At 35.5% G+C, this 16,607-nt stretch overlaps 1 protein-coding gene across 1 annotated transcript in view; it reads left to right on the top strand.

Annotated features, from left to right (window-relative positions):
• RYR2 (ryanodine receptor 2) overlaps positions 1-16,607 on the top strand; it is a 510,050-nt gene that overhangs the window by 378,447 nt on the left and 114,996 nt on the right. The window contains exons 65-71 of the mRNA XM_073793696.1: positions 1,221-1,459; positions 2,960-3,041; positions 7,093-7,223; positions 10,060-10,380; positions 11,969-12,209; positions 12,610-12,697; positions 13,852-13,944. Coding sequence (XP_073649797.1) covers positions 1,221-1,459; positions 2,960-3,041; positions 7,093-7,223; positions 10,060-10,380; positions 11,969-12,209; positions 12,610-12,697; positions 13,852-13,944 — 1,195 coding nt within the window. The remainder of the gene's footprint in view (positions 1-1,220; positions 1,460-2,959; positions 3,042-7,092; positions 7,224-10,059; positions 10,381-11,968; positions 12,210-12,609; positions 12,698-13,851; positions 13,945-16,607) is intronic.

Genomic DNA, 16,607 nt, shown 5'->3' with positions numbered 1-16,607 from the left:
TCAATGAGTGTAATAATGATATACAGGAATAAGAAGAAGAACCTAGTGTCTTTATTCTTTGGAATTGCAATGAAGACTTTAATGTAGGTGAAAAGAATATCTTTTGTAAATTAGTAATACAACGGCCTTTTATTATTTTTACGATCATATATATATTGTTATTTAATTTTTAAGTAATTTCTGTAGCAGCTAGGTATGTAATTGAGGGTTGAATTGGGACTGTATTATGTGAGGTAAAAATGATGAGCTACAACTCTAGAGGTTTTATTAGCCTCAAGGCAGGATAGTTGTTCTCCATATTTCTAATAACATTTACCTTTATAGGAAATATGAAGGTTTTATTCTCATTTTATAGATGAGTAAAGTGAAGCTTAAGATTGCATAGTAAGTGTGGAAATATACCAGTTTCCAAGTCTATGCACTTTCTACTCTGCACTACTATTAAAATGACCAGAAATCCAAATACAAAACCAGTTTGGTTAGCATGATTGATTCAGCCTTTAAGCCGTACAATTAATTTACTTATTATCCAGGATACATCTAAATAAAAGTTCCTAAAAGTCTTCTACAGAGAATATGCGGTGATACTCTTGAATTATCCATTTTTGTGTTTAAAAGTTTATTTGAGGTGTTTTGTATAATAAATGAAGAAAGGAGATGCTACCATTCACCTTCATTTTCTACAAGAAATGGCGGCTTTAGAATGTCACTTCTCTACAAAGTTCAGCCTTCAGAGCTTATTTAGAAAAGATTGATTATTACCCTTAAGGTAAAAAAAAAAAAAATCCATATCATTCTGTAACGTGGTTTAGCTGGCATTAACTGTTTCTTTCACATCCATAGCCTCAGAAAACATTCTAGTTTTGTTGGATTTGGGATGAACTAAACTGACTCAGGAGCTGGGTTTCTTAGTTATCAACTAAATATTCTCAATATTTGAGACCACAGGTGGAAAACGTAAAGCATTAGAACTGCCGTTTGCTCCGAGGTCCTGATTAAGTTGACTACAAAGGCATTTAGGAAACGTTATGCATTTACGGAGTGCTCTTGCTGTAACTTCAAGTATATAGGAAAGAATTGCTTCAAAGTGGTTTTAAAAAATTGAGTTGACTGAGTGAATGTCGTCATGGACAAAAATAAACACGATGTAGAAGCATGTTTTATTTGTATTTCACGTGTTCCTCTCACAAGCTATAAGCTGTCTCTTCTTTACTCCCTAGGACTGTGATGAAGACTGGCCTGGAAAGTGTTAAAAGTGCACTCAGAGCTTTCCTGGACAATGCCGCAGAGGATCTGGAGAAGACGATGGAAAATCTTAAGCAGGGCCAGTTCACCCACACCCGAAACCAACCCAAAGGTGTTACTCAGATTATCAATTATACCACGGTGGCACTGTTGCCAATGCTGTCATCATTATTTGAGCATATTGGCCAGCATCAGTTCGGAGAAGATCTAATATGTATGTAAATCTATTACTTAGAGTTTCATTATCTACATAGTACAATCAGAAATTAACAGCCACATCATCGAGGTTATTCAAACACTGCTTATACGTTAAAATGTTTTTGTTTTGTTGTTTTTTTAAGAACACTTTAGGTTGACGTTTGAATTACAAAACCAAAACCGTTCTTAATAGAGATAGATCTCTGAATCACATGGATTCGCAGAAGGGACCAGTAAGGTACTGGTTATGGACAGTCACGCCCACATTGTTGACATCCAAGTTCCAAATTTTACACTTTCTGTGGTGTCTCTTTCCATGGAAATTTTCTAATGTAGTTTCACCGAAGGACATGCAGCATTAAATGTTTTCAGATTATTTCTGAGTCGATGCAGACTGTTTCTGCAAGCTATCCTACCAATAAATTTGAAGACTGCTGAGACAAATTCTGTGTCTAAATAACTGACCTACTAGGGTGGTTCAAATATCTTTTGTTTATAGGTTTCATTCTCTTTTCATAGGGGATTTCATCAGCCGTTCCTGGCTGGAATTCTGTGGTTATTAAAAATATCCACAGAATGCCCAAGGTTGCATGAAAAAGGAACTACGTGACCTAAGTTCCTGCTCTCCTGCCTGTATGAACATGAAAGATGATATGAGCTCTTGTCTACCAGTCGAGTGGGTCTTGCTTGCAGACCCACCCACTCAGACTCTCAGTGTTGTAGGTCTCCCCGGTGAAGTACAGCTCTGTGTAAAAACCACCTTTGCTCATCAGTGAATGACATAACCACTAGTTTCAAAACATTGACATTGACACTGCTTGAACCAATGGGAGCATTACTTACAGCCCCATGTGGACACAGAAACAAATATGGGGGATGAGGAGGGTTTCTCCATTCATGTCATGGTGTGTCCTCCGGGAAATGGTAGCAGAGTTGGCATTAGAAATCCAGGATTCTTAGTTTTCTTTGCCTGTTGAACATGTTTATTGGATCAGAGATCATCTGAGAGGTTTTACTTGATTTTCTAGCTTTAAAAGCTCCAAGAGCGACTTACTTATGCCTTGAATTTCAGGTCATTTCAGAAATAAATGATACACCCCGTTCTCTAGCATTCTTATTCTTGTTCATTTGAGAGTTAAAATAAAAGGTACAGTCTTTATATCCCTCTGGAAAAGGAGTCAAAATGGACCTGTCCTCCCAGATATCCTTGTGCTTAGTTTTATTCTTGAAGAAATCCTTTATTATACCTAAAGCAATTGTTCCTGATAATATTCTGTCTGTATAATCAGAGCATAATTCTTTAGAAAGCTTTCAGCTCCTTCCAGAAAAGAATTTTGTTTGAGAAAAAGGTCTTAAATTTCATTTTATGTGTGTGTGTTCTTGTATTGCTTTTTTTTCAAATATTAAAGTGTTAGTATGCCTTTAATATGGAATTTTATTGTTAGCCTAAACTTTCTCAGGACAATGTATTGATAACAAGTGTTTTTTTTTAAAGTGAGATTCTCTTTTTCCTTAGTGGAAGATGTACAGGTATCATGTTATAGAATTCTGACTAGCTTGTATGCATTGGGGACCAGCAAGAGTATTTATGTGGAAAGGTAAGATTTTAAAAGTTCAACTTTGTATTAATAGTTTTTTCAAGTGTTATGATTATTTATTACAAGGGTCTTCACTTTATAACTTTTTTCCTTAGTTATAAACTAAACAATCAGATTGACATATTGAATTCCTTGGGAGTAATTAGACAATCTTTAAGCTAAATTTGAATTGATATAATAAAAGACAATTGCGAATTATGAACAAAAAATGTAAAGCCATAGTGGTAAAGCCTATATTTAATATAAAGTTTAAACTTAGAGCGTTAATGAGTCTTACGAAGGAATCTGCTAGTACAGTTTCTAACTCTATATTGGAAATACAAAATAAGAATGAATATAGGCAGTTAATTTTTTCATGTTCTCAAGTTCAAGAGGAGAAGATTAGCAGAGTCAGATGTTCTGGACAGGTCAAGTAAGATAAGGTGTCCCCACTGAACTGAACAAGAGAGATCACATGGGCAACTTCTGTAAGATTTCTGTGGAAGAGAGAAGAGAAAGAGGGCTTTTTTAAACGTTAGAAGAAATAAAAAGACATTCTAATAGAAGACCAATAAATGAAATAAATAAGTCAAAGGATATTCTGAGAGAAGAATATTGAATAGATGTAAATTCTCCCCAAATTAATCTTAATTATAAAGAATTTCAAGTAGAAATTTGTGTTTTGTTGAACTTGAAAAATTTTAAAGTTTATTTGAAAGAATCAATGCATGAGACTAGCCAATAAAATTTTGAGAGAGAAAATTAGAGTAATAACGGCATTCACATGGCCTACCAAACATTAAAACTTAAAAAGCAACAATAATTAAAATAAGGTGACAATTACAAAGAGAAAGGAAAGTAGATCAATGGAAAAAGATAATTGAGTTTACTCTGAATATTTTTAAAGTTTCACCTGCATTTTAAGTTAAACTATCAATAGTTTCATATGATTTTTATGGCTATAAAATATTTTATCCTAAGGAAGTATTATAATTTATTGAAATGTTCCTTTATTTTTGACATGTAGGCTCTTTTCTCTTTTTCACGTACATAAATGATGCTAGATCTATGTTCATAGTTTTCTGTGTATATTTATTTTATTTCCTTTATCAGAATTTGGAGATCTAGGTTAAAGAGTATGCAAGTAGTAAGGGTTTGTGATACACATCTTTACTATCTTTAAAAAAAATTGATTCAATTCATACTTTAAAGTTTTACAAGAGAATTCTCATTTCCTCACATTTCTCATTTCCGATTATTACCCTTTTTTACTATTTATAAATTTATTAGTTGAAAATGGGATCCTATTTTTATTTTCAAATGCATTTTCCTCATTACCAGTTACTAGCTATTTGTGTGTGTGTGTTTACCTTACCATTTGTACTTTTTTAATAAATTGCCTTTTCTTATTTTTTGTCCGTTTTTCTATTAATGTATTCTCTTACTGATCAGTAATAACCATTGTATTTGTTAACTATTAACTTCTTGCCTGTTATTTCTCCTGCTTTTATGACTTTTAGCATTTTTTTACCTTTATAGTGCTTATATACAAATCATTATGTGCAGATAGTTTTTTATGACATGAGAATTTTGGATTTTTATATAATCAGATCTAGCAATTATACCGTACATGTTTCATCTCCTTAGTTTCATGATTTTAAGAAGTTTATACTATACCCTTAATAGCTAGAAATTCAAATATTTATTCTCCTAGGTTTTTCATGCTTTCAGTTGTTTAGATTTACTTTTTAATCCTTTTGTTCATTCAGTAAATACTGATCAAATGTCAGGTTCTGGGACACAACAGTGAACAAATAGATCCCTGCTCTCAGAGAGCTTATATCAAGGGAGAGAAACAAAACAAGGAAACTGATGAACGTAACAGGGGCAAGTTATTGTGTGTGAGTTGGCACACGGTACAGAGAATGACACAGGGTGATCAGGAACGCATCTTGGAGAACAGGGCTTTTTAGACTCAGAACTTTCTCTACGCAACAGGAAACAGTAGAAGATAAGTCAGGTGTAAATGGTCTGTGTGTAATAGCCTTCATTGTCTCAGTGAAGTCTGAGTTGAGTCTTCAGCCAGATGACAGTTGAAGAAACAAGTGTGAGAAGCTTGAGGGAGGCATAGAATGTCTGAAATGATTGTCTCTGGAGTATGAAGGGATTTACCGGAAATGAGCCTGTTTCCTGTTTCTCTTTGGTGTTATGTAGAATTCAATTTTTTAAATTGTCCACCACGTCTCTAATATAATGATTTATTAAATATTTCTCTTATTCACTGATTTAAAACAAACTCTTCATCATATACTAAGTATATTTGCTAGGTTATATTTCTAGAATTTCTATTCTGTTCTAAATTATTTGATTTTTAAATGATTAGAGCAATACCATCTAGGCTGAATTGTTACTATTTTCTAATACATTTTAATATCTGGTAGTCCAAATTCTCTCATACCTCAGCAGTTACTGTTATTGTTGTTATTACTCTTGCCTGGGTATTTTTCTTGATAGAATTTGGGATCTTTCTGTTAGATTCTTTAAAAAGATATATATTTTTTCAGTTAACTTTGCAATTACAAAGTGAATTTGGGAGAATATAAAAATAAAAATTTGAAGGTGAGTAAAAGGTATTTTGAAAAAAATGACACTATACTAAAAAGAAAAGTAGTTATTTTAATACAACTCACCTAAAAGAAAAATTGCTATTTCCAGAATAGCAACAGAAATGATCAGAGTTGATCTGAGAGTTACTAATTGAATTTATATCTTAAAGTGAATTATTAAATAATTCAGATGAATTATTAATGAAATAAAAGGACTAGCCCAGTCAGATGTCTGGAAATAGATGATCTACTTTGGGGTCATATATGAAACATTTTAGGCTATTAAATTCTTAAATAAAGTATTTCTCATTCTTTTAAAACATCTATTGAACCCATATTGTGTGCCAGAAATTTTGCAATTCTGTATCCCTGTTTTTAGGTAAGGAAAGAAAAACTTGAAAAGGGTAAGTAATTTTCCTATGGTGAGTGACACAGTGTTAGGAGTAAGATCAGGACTTGGATCTGTCTGAATCAAAGCCCATGCTCTTTGTAATTTCTTGATGTCCTAAATTATCTTTAGTAATGAAATGTTTCAATTGAACTTTATCTTATTCAGTGTCATTCTATGAAGGGATATTTTCTCCTAGCTGAATATATATCTAGTCATTTTTAATTAAAATATTAGATAATCAGACTGTTAATTTTAAGTATTTTTTTTAGTGAGAAATTTAAAACTGTCTAAGAGAATTATGTAACCTTTTCTTAATTTGATCCATTTTATTGACTTTTAAATAAAATACATATTCAAAGTCATTTAAGGAGTTCATAATTTGCTGAAATAACTCTCACATTATTCTATATTTAATAAACACTTAACATGCCAGTAAAGCCTTGGATTCAGTAGGTAACTGAGGGAGAGAGAATTTATATCAGTGGCAAGGGAAGCCTTGACTAAATTGATCACAGTCTGATTCCCTTCCTTCCCTTGAAAATGATAAATTAATTTTAAGTGTTATCAATAGTTTTTAGCATCTAATATGTCCTTATATTTCATAGCTACCCTGAAATTACTTATACATGGTAAATTTTCAGAAAGTTTTATTTGTGTCTTGTATTAGTACTTGATTTTTAAAATTTTTATCAAAATCCATTTATTCACGTGGCAAGAATTGTTCCTTAGGTCATCATGTTAAAAGAAAGAAAGAAAAAAAGGAAAATGTCCAAACTTATGAGGGAATTTACAGGGCTTGGGTTTTTTTTTCTTGTTGTTGTTATTTTTGTCTGTACTGTTTTTAACTTCTTTTTAGCTGACAGATGATTTAGGTGTGTTTTTTTTTTAATGGCAGGGAGTTTGCTATTGAAAGCACATGATGTTTTGCAGTATAGAAATTGGATTTGAGGGTTAGTTTTTATCAGTAGCAGTAGCACTATGATTGTCCTTTTAGGTTTACCTTTCCAATTTTAATATAACTCCTTCAGTTTTTCACTTAGAAGACTTAAAAAATATAAGCGTTTTCCACTTACAGGCAACGTTCTGCATTAGGAGAGTGTCTGGCTGCCTTTGCTGGTGCCTTTCCTGTAGCATTTTTGGAAACTCATCTCGACAAACACAACATTTACTCCATCTACAATACTAAGTCTTCTCGAGAGAGAGCAGGTAACACAGAAGCATGTGCACTACTTGATATTTGAAGCTAAAGCTTAATGACATTTGTTGTGTTTTCTGACCATGATTTTTTAATGGGCTATTTTAATTTATTATCTCCATGTCATTTGTTCTTAGGTGTTATTATTTGGAATTTTTTGGAATGCTGTATACTATTTCCGTAGTGTTTCTGAAAGAAAATTAGTTTAATTTCTTCTAAGTCAATGAGCCACAGACAAATTAACCCTCTTAATAATAAAACAGAATAAGCAGCAGATATGGAAAAATAGGTCATTCAGTTACCTCTTATAGGTAGTCAGTAAGTGTATGGTATTCTTATTTGTTACAGTTATAGATTTGTACCTTTCATTTCTCTTGGTTCACCGGGTATGTCTATCTTATTGGAACAGTTTTATTTCATGTGATGTTTTTCTGATAGTTTGGTCCTCTAAGTCCGATAAAGTATATTTTATTTTAATCATTTTTCAAAAGCCCTCAAGAGTTCCCCCAACTTGAACAAGAATTATTAGCTGTTCACAAATGCATACCTCTCTGTTGATGAAATCATTTCTCTGGGTAATTCATGTCTATATGGGAGCTACTGGTTACACTGATTTTATAGTGAATTTTTCAAGTAAAGAACCTTTTAAAAACTTGAATAATCGTTATTTAATTTGCCTAATTTATGATTCGAATTTCATATCACAGAGGAAGTTAAAGAAAAATATGTTGAATATAACTTAGCAATATTTTTCTACATAAATTGCACAATATATTTGTAAACAATAAAACACAGTTGAGTTTGGATGGTTAATTATGTGTATAAGCATGTCTTATAAAGTTGTCTTATTAAAGGTTTTTGATTCATTAATATTTTTGTAATGAATCAAGAATGAAGCAGATTGTTATTTTGTTACAGATAAGGAAATACACAGAGCAGATAATTTCCCCACTTATTTTCTATAATACGCCGTTTGCATAACAAAGGAAAGGAATTGCATTTAATGATTCTCCTTCATTCATTTTCTTAGTCAAGTCATTCAACAAATGATTATTGGTAGATGGAGAAGATGGTGTATACAAAGATAAATAAGATTTGATTTTTTTCTTCAGGGAGTTTTTAGTTGCAGTAGAGGTAGAGAGACTGGTGAATATACGTGATAGAATTCAGAATAAAGAACACTGGGGACACAAAAAAGCAGTTTGAGCTGAGAGCACCTGGGAAGACTTAGCAGAGTTTGTACAGATGAGCCTTGAAATTAGGAACACTGAAAGTCTGGTACGTTAGGGGAAACTTCAAGTACTTTGAGGTGGCAGTAGATTTCAGGGAAGAAAGAGGAAAGATGAGGCAAGAATGGAAAGCCAAAAAGAGGCGAGGTAGGCTTCCTGTGTCAGGTAAGGAGTGGGGACTGTACCAGGGCAAAAAGGATCCTTTTATTGGCTTTAAAAAGGGAAGTAACATGAGTAGCTTTGCATTTTAGAACTCCATCATGGCAGAAATAAGGAAGACGAATGAGTGTGCATCACCAGTTAGAAAATGATTGTGGTAATGCAGAAGAAATCTAATTGGGCAAGACACCTTGGATGGAGTCTATAGTGAAGAGGTTATGAGAAATCCTAGAGGTAGAATCATCTCCTGTAGGAGATGAAGGAGCATCACAGCCTAGAATTTCTCCCAGGTTTCTAGCCTGGGTGACTCATTGGATACTGTTGTTCTCACCAGATAGTAGTGCAGGCTCAAGGCGTAGATTGGAGAGGAAAGGTCAAGTTTAAATTTAGACCCGTTATATTTTAGTTGCTTTTGACACATTCCTTATGAGACACACAAAAAAACTTTAGGAAATATGGCTATGAGAGTTATTCTCTTACAGCAGAAGCCCGTAGGAATGGCAAGAATTGCCTAGGCAAACATATAATCTGAAAAAGAGAAGTGAGTTCAAATCCCTAAAGAAAACCCATATTTAAAACTTCAGCAAGGAGAAAAGAGTTAGCAAAAGGAGACTGACAAAATTCAGAAGAGAGTCAAGAAACACTGAATGCATTGAAGTTAAGGAAAAGGGGGATTTTAGGAAAAGGAACTTTGGTCAGTGATGTGAAATGCCCTTGAAACACTTAGTAAGATAAGGATTGTAAAAGAATAAATTCGTTCAGTGGTGAAAAGCAGAAGCCTTCAATTCTGTGGCTAGGAGAGCACCTGGAAAGGTGTAAACAGTCTAGGAGAGAGCTGAGCACGTGTGTAGATAGGTTTGCTGCGTGCGGAAGAGGCAGTAGAGAAGAAGGAGCTGGAAATACAGTCCTGAGCAAGGTGGCTGCTGGAGGGTAGACAGCATCAGAACACAGGTGAACCATGAATGGGGACCTCAGAACTCCTGCTGAAAAGGGGAACAGACGTGAATGTGAGACCAGACACAGAAATGATGAGAGCAGGCAGCTGGAAGAAGAGACATCTGATATTCCTACTTGTTCTGAAGTAGAAGGATCGGTCATCTGGTGATCTTCAGGTGGTTGGGTAGGGACTCGGGGAAAAAAAGTTTGAAATACCTGCCACGGGAAAAGGGAGAGGCACAGGGAACTTTATTCAATATCCTGTGATAAACCATAATGGAAAAGAATATAAAAAATGAATGTCTATATGTGTACAACTGAGTCACTTTGCTGTACAGCAGAGAGTGGCACAACATTGTAAATCAACTACATTTCAGTTTTAAAAAAAAAAAAGGAGAGGAATCCAGCTGAAGGCATGCCAGGTCTGGCCGAGTTTTGAAGCCCAGTGTGAAATGGTTGCTTGTGTCTGTTTCGGGTCATTTCTTTCACTGAATCCATGTCATTTGTACGTGTGCTTCTCTAGCTCTTAATTTGCCAACTAATGTCGAAGATGCTTGTCCAAATATACCATCTTTGGAGAAACTCATGGAAGAAATTGTGGACTTAGCTGAGTCCGGTATTCGCTACACGCAAATGCCACATGTGATGGAAGTTATCCTGCCCATGCTGTGTAGCTACATGTCTCATTGGTGGGAGCACGGACCTGAGAATAATCCAGGAAGGGCTGAGATGTGCTGCACGGCTCTGAACTCAGAGCACATGAACACGCTGCTGGGAAATATCCTGAAAATCATATATAATAACTTGGGAATTGATGAGGGAGCCTGGATGAAAAGGTTAGCAGGTAAGACTGGGAAGGAATGTGCCACTTCCATTTGTTTATTTCCAAAAAGATTTGAAATACAGAAGACTAAAATTTTTCTATCTCAATCTTTGTGAATATTTGCTCTGTGCTCAAAAACTATTCTGGATTACTTCTGTCATGCTGTTCTAAAAAAAAAAAAAAAGTAGATTTAATCAGACATTGGGTAACTTTCCATATAGTTACTACTTTTAAGTGAGTAAACATTTTCTAGATTTGACTAATCTCGCTAAGATTCATCAGTGAACACAGCAGTAAAAATTAATGATTCTGCAGACAGAGACAAAAATAAAACTGGAGTTTGAAGCCACCCAGGTTTAGTCATCTCTCTTAACGGGAATGGGGGAGGATCATCAAAAGATACAAATATTTACATTTAAGCTGCTCTGTCATTGCACTATTTATATTGAGTAATTGGAAGCAATTTGAATGCCCAGCCACAAGAGTATGGTTAAATAGGTTGTGCACATCCATATTACCAGAATATTACGCTTTTTTTTCAAACATTAAGATTTCAACAGTATTTTATGATGTGGAAAATATTCAGAATATCATGGAGGGTTAAAAGAAGAACTTTAAAAATTTGAATTCAGAAGTTTACGTATGATATTACTTATTGGGAAAATTTCCAAAAAAAAATACACCAATGTCTTACTAATTTGGATAGGGTAATTATGGTTGATTTTTAACATTTCTCTTTTATACACTTCCCCAGTGTATGTATGTTACTCTTAGGGAGAAAAAAATTCCTTTTAAAATGGCCTAAAAAACAAACTTACGGTTACCAAAGGGGACAGGTGAGGGGGAGGGACTAATATATACACACTACTATATATAAAATAGGTAATGAACAAGGATGTGCTCTATAGCACAGGAAACTCTGCTCAATATTTTGTAATAACCTATATGGGAAAAGAACCTGAGAAAGAACGGATATATGTTTATGTATAACTGAATCACTTTGCCATCTACCTGAAACGAACACAGCATTGTAAATCCGATATAAAGTAAAAACTAAATTGAAAAAAATGGCCTAATCAAGTTTAGACCTGTTGCTAACAACTACAACTATTATTAAATAAAAGAGCAGTATTATATGTAATCTAATTCTTCCACTGGGACAAGGATGGGGACAGTTATAATGAGATGGCGTAGTAGTTAAGTAGGTAGTGGTCTCATAGAAGTATTCAGTGGTGTGTATCTCTTCTAAAAAATGGGCTGGGGGAACTTTTCCATTTGGGGACTTTTCTTCTTTGTGTGAAAATAATTGATTTCCAAAGTGAATGAATGTCTTTTTTAAACTTCTAAATTAGCTGCCAATTTCTTTCTTTCCTTCTTTTTTGAAAACAAGGAAGCACATCAGTTTCCATTCAGTAATCATTTTTGAACAGCAGCTATGTAATTAGGTTTGGGACTAGAAAAAGGACTGAGGCATGGGCTGAATTCTAAAGGAAGGCATGTGCTGGAGGAGAGGGAGGCTTAATCGTGCTGTACAGTTGTGATGACCATCTAATCCTCATTTTAATGAATGTTTATGCAGAGCGGAATATTAATGTCTGTCTTCAAACAGTATTTTCCCAGCCTATTATAAATAAAGTGAAACCTCAGCTCTTGAAAACTCATTTCTTGCCATTAATGGAGAAACTCAAGAAAAAGGCAGCTATGGTGGTATCAGAGGAAGACCATCTGAAATCCGAGGTCAGGGGGGATATGTCCGAGGCTGAACTTCTCATTCTAGACGAGTTCACCACGCTGGCCAGAGATCTCTATGCCTTCTACCCGCTCTTGATTAGATTTGTGGACTATAACAGGTAGAATGTTCAAAAGTGATTTAATTTCTCTAATTCAGTCATAACCTTACTGTGTTCATACGTCCCAGTGGAATTGCTTCATTCACTACTTAGCAATGAGTTTGTTCACAATGATGACAGTATCAGATGTGAATTTCACCAAACATCTTAAAATTACAATTGGAAATCCCATTGTGGAACAGTCTGCCTTGTGGGTGTAAAAACTAGCACTTGGACAGTTACATGTTTAAATTATTTAAAATGTTACAGCTGTACACTGAAGTCATTTATGAGCTCTGTGGACAAGCATGCTCACCCTCAGTTTACTTGGTTTCACATTTAACTTTAGGAGTGTGATTTTTTTTTTTTAATTAACTTTAGGGAGTAACTGAGACACCACTTTATTTATTATGTGATCTAGGGCAAAGTGGCTAAAAGAGCCTAACCCAGAAGCAGAAGACCTTTTCCGCATGGTTGCAGAGGTGTTTATCTACTGGTCAAAATCCCACGTAAGTAGGAAAATACTGACAGTGCTTACTCTCTGGAATATGTCCAGGACTTGCAAAATTTAATGAATTTTCCGATTCCCTTAGTAAATACCTATCAGAGTGTTTCTCAAGGTCATCTCCTTAGTATCACTTAGCTGGTCAGGAGAGAGACTAGGTTTCCCTGGGGAGTTTGATGCAATATAAGCCTTCTTTTGAGTTTTGTCATTTATCTTCAAACAATCACAGAGATTTTTAATTGTGCTGAGTATTTATCGTAATCAGTAGGTTTTTAGATGAATGCCTAGTGTGAGTTTCAAGAATAAGAAAAAGAATCTGAATACGTGCTTTTGAATCTCATGGATATATTTTAAACACCAATCTGTTAATATATGTTATGTACGTTCTAACCCAAATTTTTAAAGGTAAAACTATGTGAATAGTTATAATATTATTAATAGTACAATTAGAATGTTAATATGAGCTGAATGAAAATTGAGGCTTAGTCTATTCACTGTCCTTCATACAAAATCTTTTATTACTCATCAATTATTAACATAGTTAGATGCTTACTACGGAATTATTTTGCTTGGGTTATGCTCCTTTAAAAAAGAAACACGTGTAATTAGATTGTTAACCTCTCTTTTAAAGCTCTGTGATTATTTCTGCTTTTATTCTGTATTTGCTTTCACTACTACCACTGCTTGAACACTTGACTTTGCCCGTGTTTTTATGTTCCTAAATTAAAAATGAATAAAATAATTTTAGGGTATATGAAAAAGTAGATAAAATATCTGACAGAATGGAAAGTTGCGTTATAGTTGTGCATGCCCTTAGGAAATCTGTGTTTATCCCAAAAGGCAGTATATGCTTTCCACCAGGTAGCTGGTGTTTGAGTATTCATTCTACCCCTTGGTAGGTGTGCAACTTGGTTACCTAAATTTTCTGAACCTTAGTATTCCCATCTTTGAAACAGACATATTTCTATCTAGTTCCCAGAATTGTTGCCCCCAGCCAAGCACCCTCATTTGATATTCAACTATTTGTTTCCTTTCTTTATAAGTCTTATATATCAAATTACTACTTACCTTTGTAGAAAGTTTGGGTTCCTTTGTAACCTCTATTACATGAACTACTTATCTGTGGTTTTAATTGAAACTTCCTTTGGGACTTCTCAGAATTTCAAAAGAGAAGAGCAGAACTTCGTGGTACAAAATGAAATCAACAATATGTCTTTCCTTATTACGGACACCAAGTCAAAGATGTCCAAGGTATTACTATAATCTGTTTTACCTTCTAGAAAATGTGTGAATATAACTTATGTTCATTAGTTGAATTGGTTGATATTTTTTAGATCTTTTGAAGGTTTGTAACTGGAATTTGATGGATTTGATAATATGTTTACTGATTAAACACACATACACACATAGTTTTAAGGGTACCTGGGACTTATTGTAATCAGGTGTGGCAAGACATGTAGACATGGAAATGACTGTCATGGAGGAAGAAGATTTTACTCACAGTTCCCTGGAAACAGAAGGCACAGCGTAGAGTGAGGACACATGGGGAAGCACCAGGGTCAGCCACGAGGCGGAGGGAGCAAGGGGAAGAAGTGGGCAAGAGCCTTTATTATGGTTTCTGTGGAAAGGAGCAGACGAGGTAGGGTAAGCAGGTTTAGCACTGGCTAGTTTGAGTCATTTCAGTGGGCTCTGGGGTGTAAGGACTGTCCCTAGTTGTCTGGTACCTGGCCCTGGGTGATGAGGGCAGGTGGATTGAGATTCAGATAAAGGAGGTGATTGGAGGACAAGGACTCTGAATTGATTGGTTTGTATATGAAAGGCGTGCTTGCAGGCAAGTAATTTTCTACCTCTAGGAATTGACTAACTCTGGGAGGGGCACTCAGAGATCAGCAGGGCCCACGATGTCAAGGCATCACAATAAAAAGACATGCTCAGGGCTTCCCTGGTGGCGCAGTGGTTGAGAGTCCGCCTGCCGATGCAGGGGACACAGGTTCGTGCCCCGGTCTGGGAGGATCCCACATGCCGGGGAGCGGCTGGGCCCGTGAGCCATGGCCACTGGGCCTGCGCGTCCAGAGCCTGTGCTCCGCAGTGGGAGAGGCCACAACAGTGAGAGGCCTGCGTAACGCAAAAAAAAAAAAAAAGATATGCTTAGTATACACACACACTCACAAAATTGCCAATCAGTATAATATAGATATAATTAGTCAATAATATGTATTCATCAGAGGAAATGTATGTACATTTATGTGTGTCAAATAAATACACCGCCAAATAATTAGCTGCATTGTTTAAGAACCACATGGATGAATTCTAAGTTCTCACATATGAAATGGAAATTTTCCTTTTCTCTATCACTCATGTTGGGGACTGGAGGACCTTTCAAAACACTGAAAAATATGTGCCTTTATCTTTTGAATTACCACTAAATAGGAAAATGAATATATTAGATGGGGTAACACACAAAATATGCTCCCAAATGGCCAAAGATGCAAAATAGTGTGGCACTGTGGCCACGGAAATCAGTCTCGACCAGCTCAATAAATTACAGGAAGAGAGATGAACCCCAAGAGCCCATCTGACTTGTTTCATTGGCAACCACCAGGACAAAAAAAGTAGCATCACTCAGTACTCTAGTCTTATTCAGAGATGTGGATGCCATGCATTTGATACGATTACACATGAACTCAAAGCTAATGTGCTGGCTGAAGCTTTGCGTGACTAGAACAGTTGTCCGACTGCTACAGGCTATTACTCTGTGCATCTGTGCTCTTGAAACACTCATAAAAGATGATAAATTTTCTTTCCTCTGGGCAGACAGTAAGCCTAAAGAGTGAGGAACTGCTCCTTCAGAAGATGCTATATACTAAGAGTATATATGTCACAGGGATGTTCTGAACTGAAAACTGTTAGTGAATTACCCTGCTTTGTCAGTATATTGTCAACGTAGGCCAGTGTTAACAAAGGCATAGAGAGAGGACATAAGAGGTCAGTGTTTTCTTTTGGAGGATGACAATGACTCCAGTGTATTATCAAACTCAAGATAAATTAAAGGTCTTCAGAGCAGAGGTCTGCATACCTCTCTACAGACATCCTCTTCCCTCTTTTCCATCATGCTAGTCCAATGATTCTCCAAGCATACACTCAAAGCATTGTACATCCTGTAACCTAAACTGAAGCATCTACAACCATTGACATTTACTCCTATTTTCAGGAAAAAAATCAAAAGTAATGGATAGGAGCATCTCAAACTGAATGTCGTCCCCCCCCCAAATTTTGTTAACCCTTTTAGTCTTTTTACCTATAACTGCTAACACTCTGAGACGAGACAGCTCGCAAATAACAGTAATATTGATGAAAAATTTAGAAATCAGCGACTATGCTTTGCTTTAAAAAATTTTTTTTGCCTGCCTATGTGCTTGACATTTTATATTGTGTAAGTACAATAAACTTTTTTCCTAGAAAAAATGTTTCTAGTTCAAACAATGGAGTCAAATATACTCACATGTTACCTATATTGTTTTACTAAAGTAATCATGATATGCATGTGTCAACATTTGGACAGATTTGAGAGTCACTGGTTGGTCATAGCAGTGTCATAACTGCAGTTGTTATCAGTATCATTGAGGTTCTCAGCTCTGACCACGGATGGCAAGAAGGATTCAGAAGTGGAAGGTAGTCAGGGGCTGAGGAAGTTCTCTCCCAAAAAGCTGTATCATTTGGGTCTGGTGTCAAGAATGGATACCAGTAGTGTGGCCAGAGGTCTTACATCTGAAACTGAAATGAACAGAGAGGTGTTCCCTCCTGAAATGCTGAGAGCAGAGAGATGCAGAAAGCTTCAGGGATTTCTGCGACAAGACCTTAAACCGTCTGTCTAAGGTGTCACAGCAGCCGATAGAGCCACCCTCCCAGAGCCC

This window comes from Tursiops truncatus, chromosome 16 (assembly GCF_011762595.2).
Source record: "Tursiops truncatus isolate mTurTru1 chromosome 16, mTurTru1.mat.Y, whole genome shotgun sequence".
Classification (NCBI taxonomy): Eukaryota; Metazoa; Chordata; class Mammalia; order Artiodactyla; family Delphinidae; genus Tursiops; species Tursiops truncatus.
Note: the sequence above shows the minus strand (reverse complement) of the source record. Positions and strands in the feature narration are given on the sequence as shown.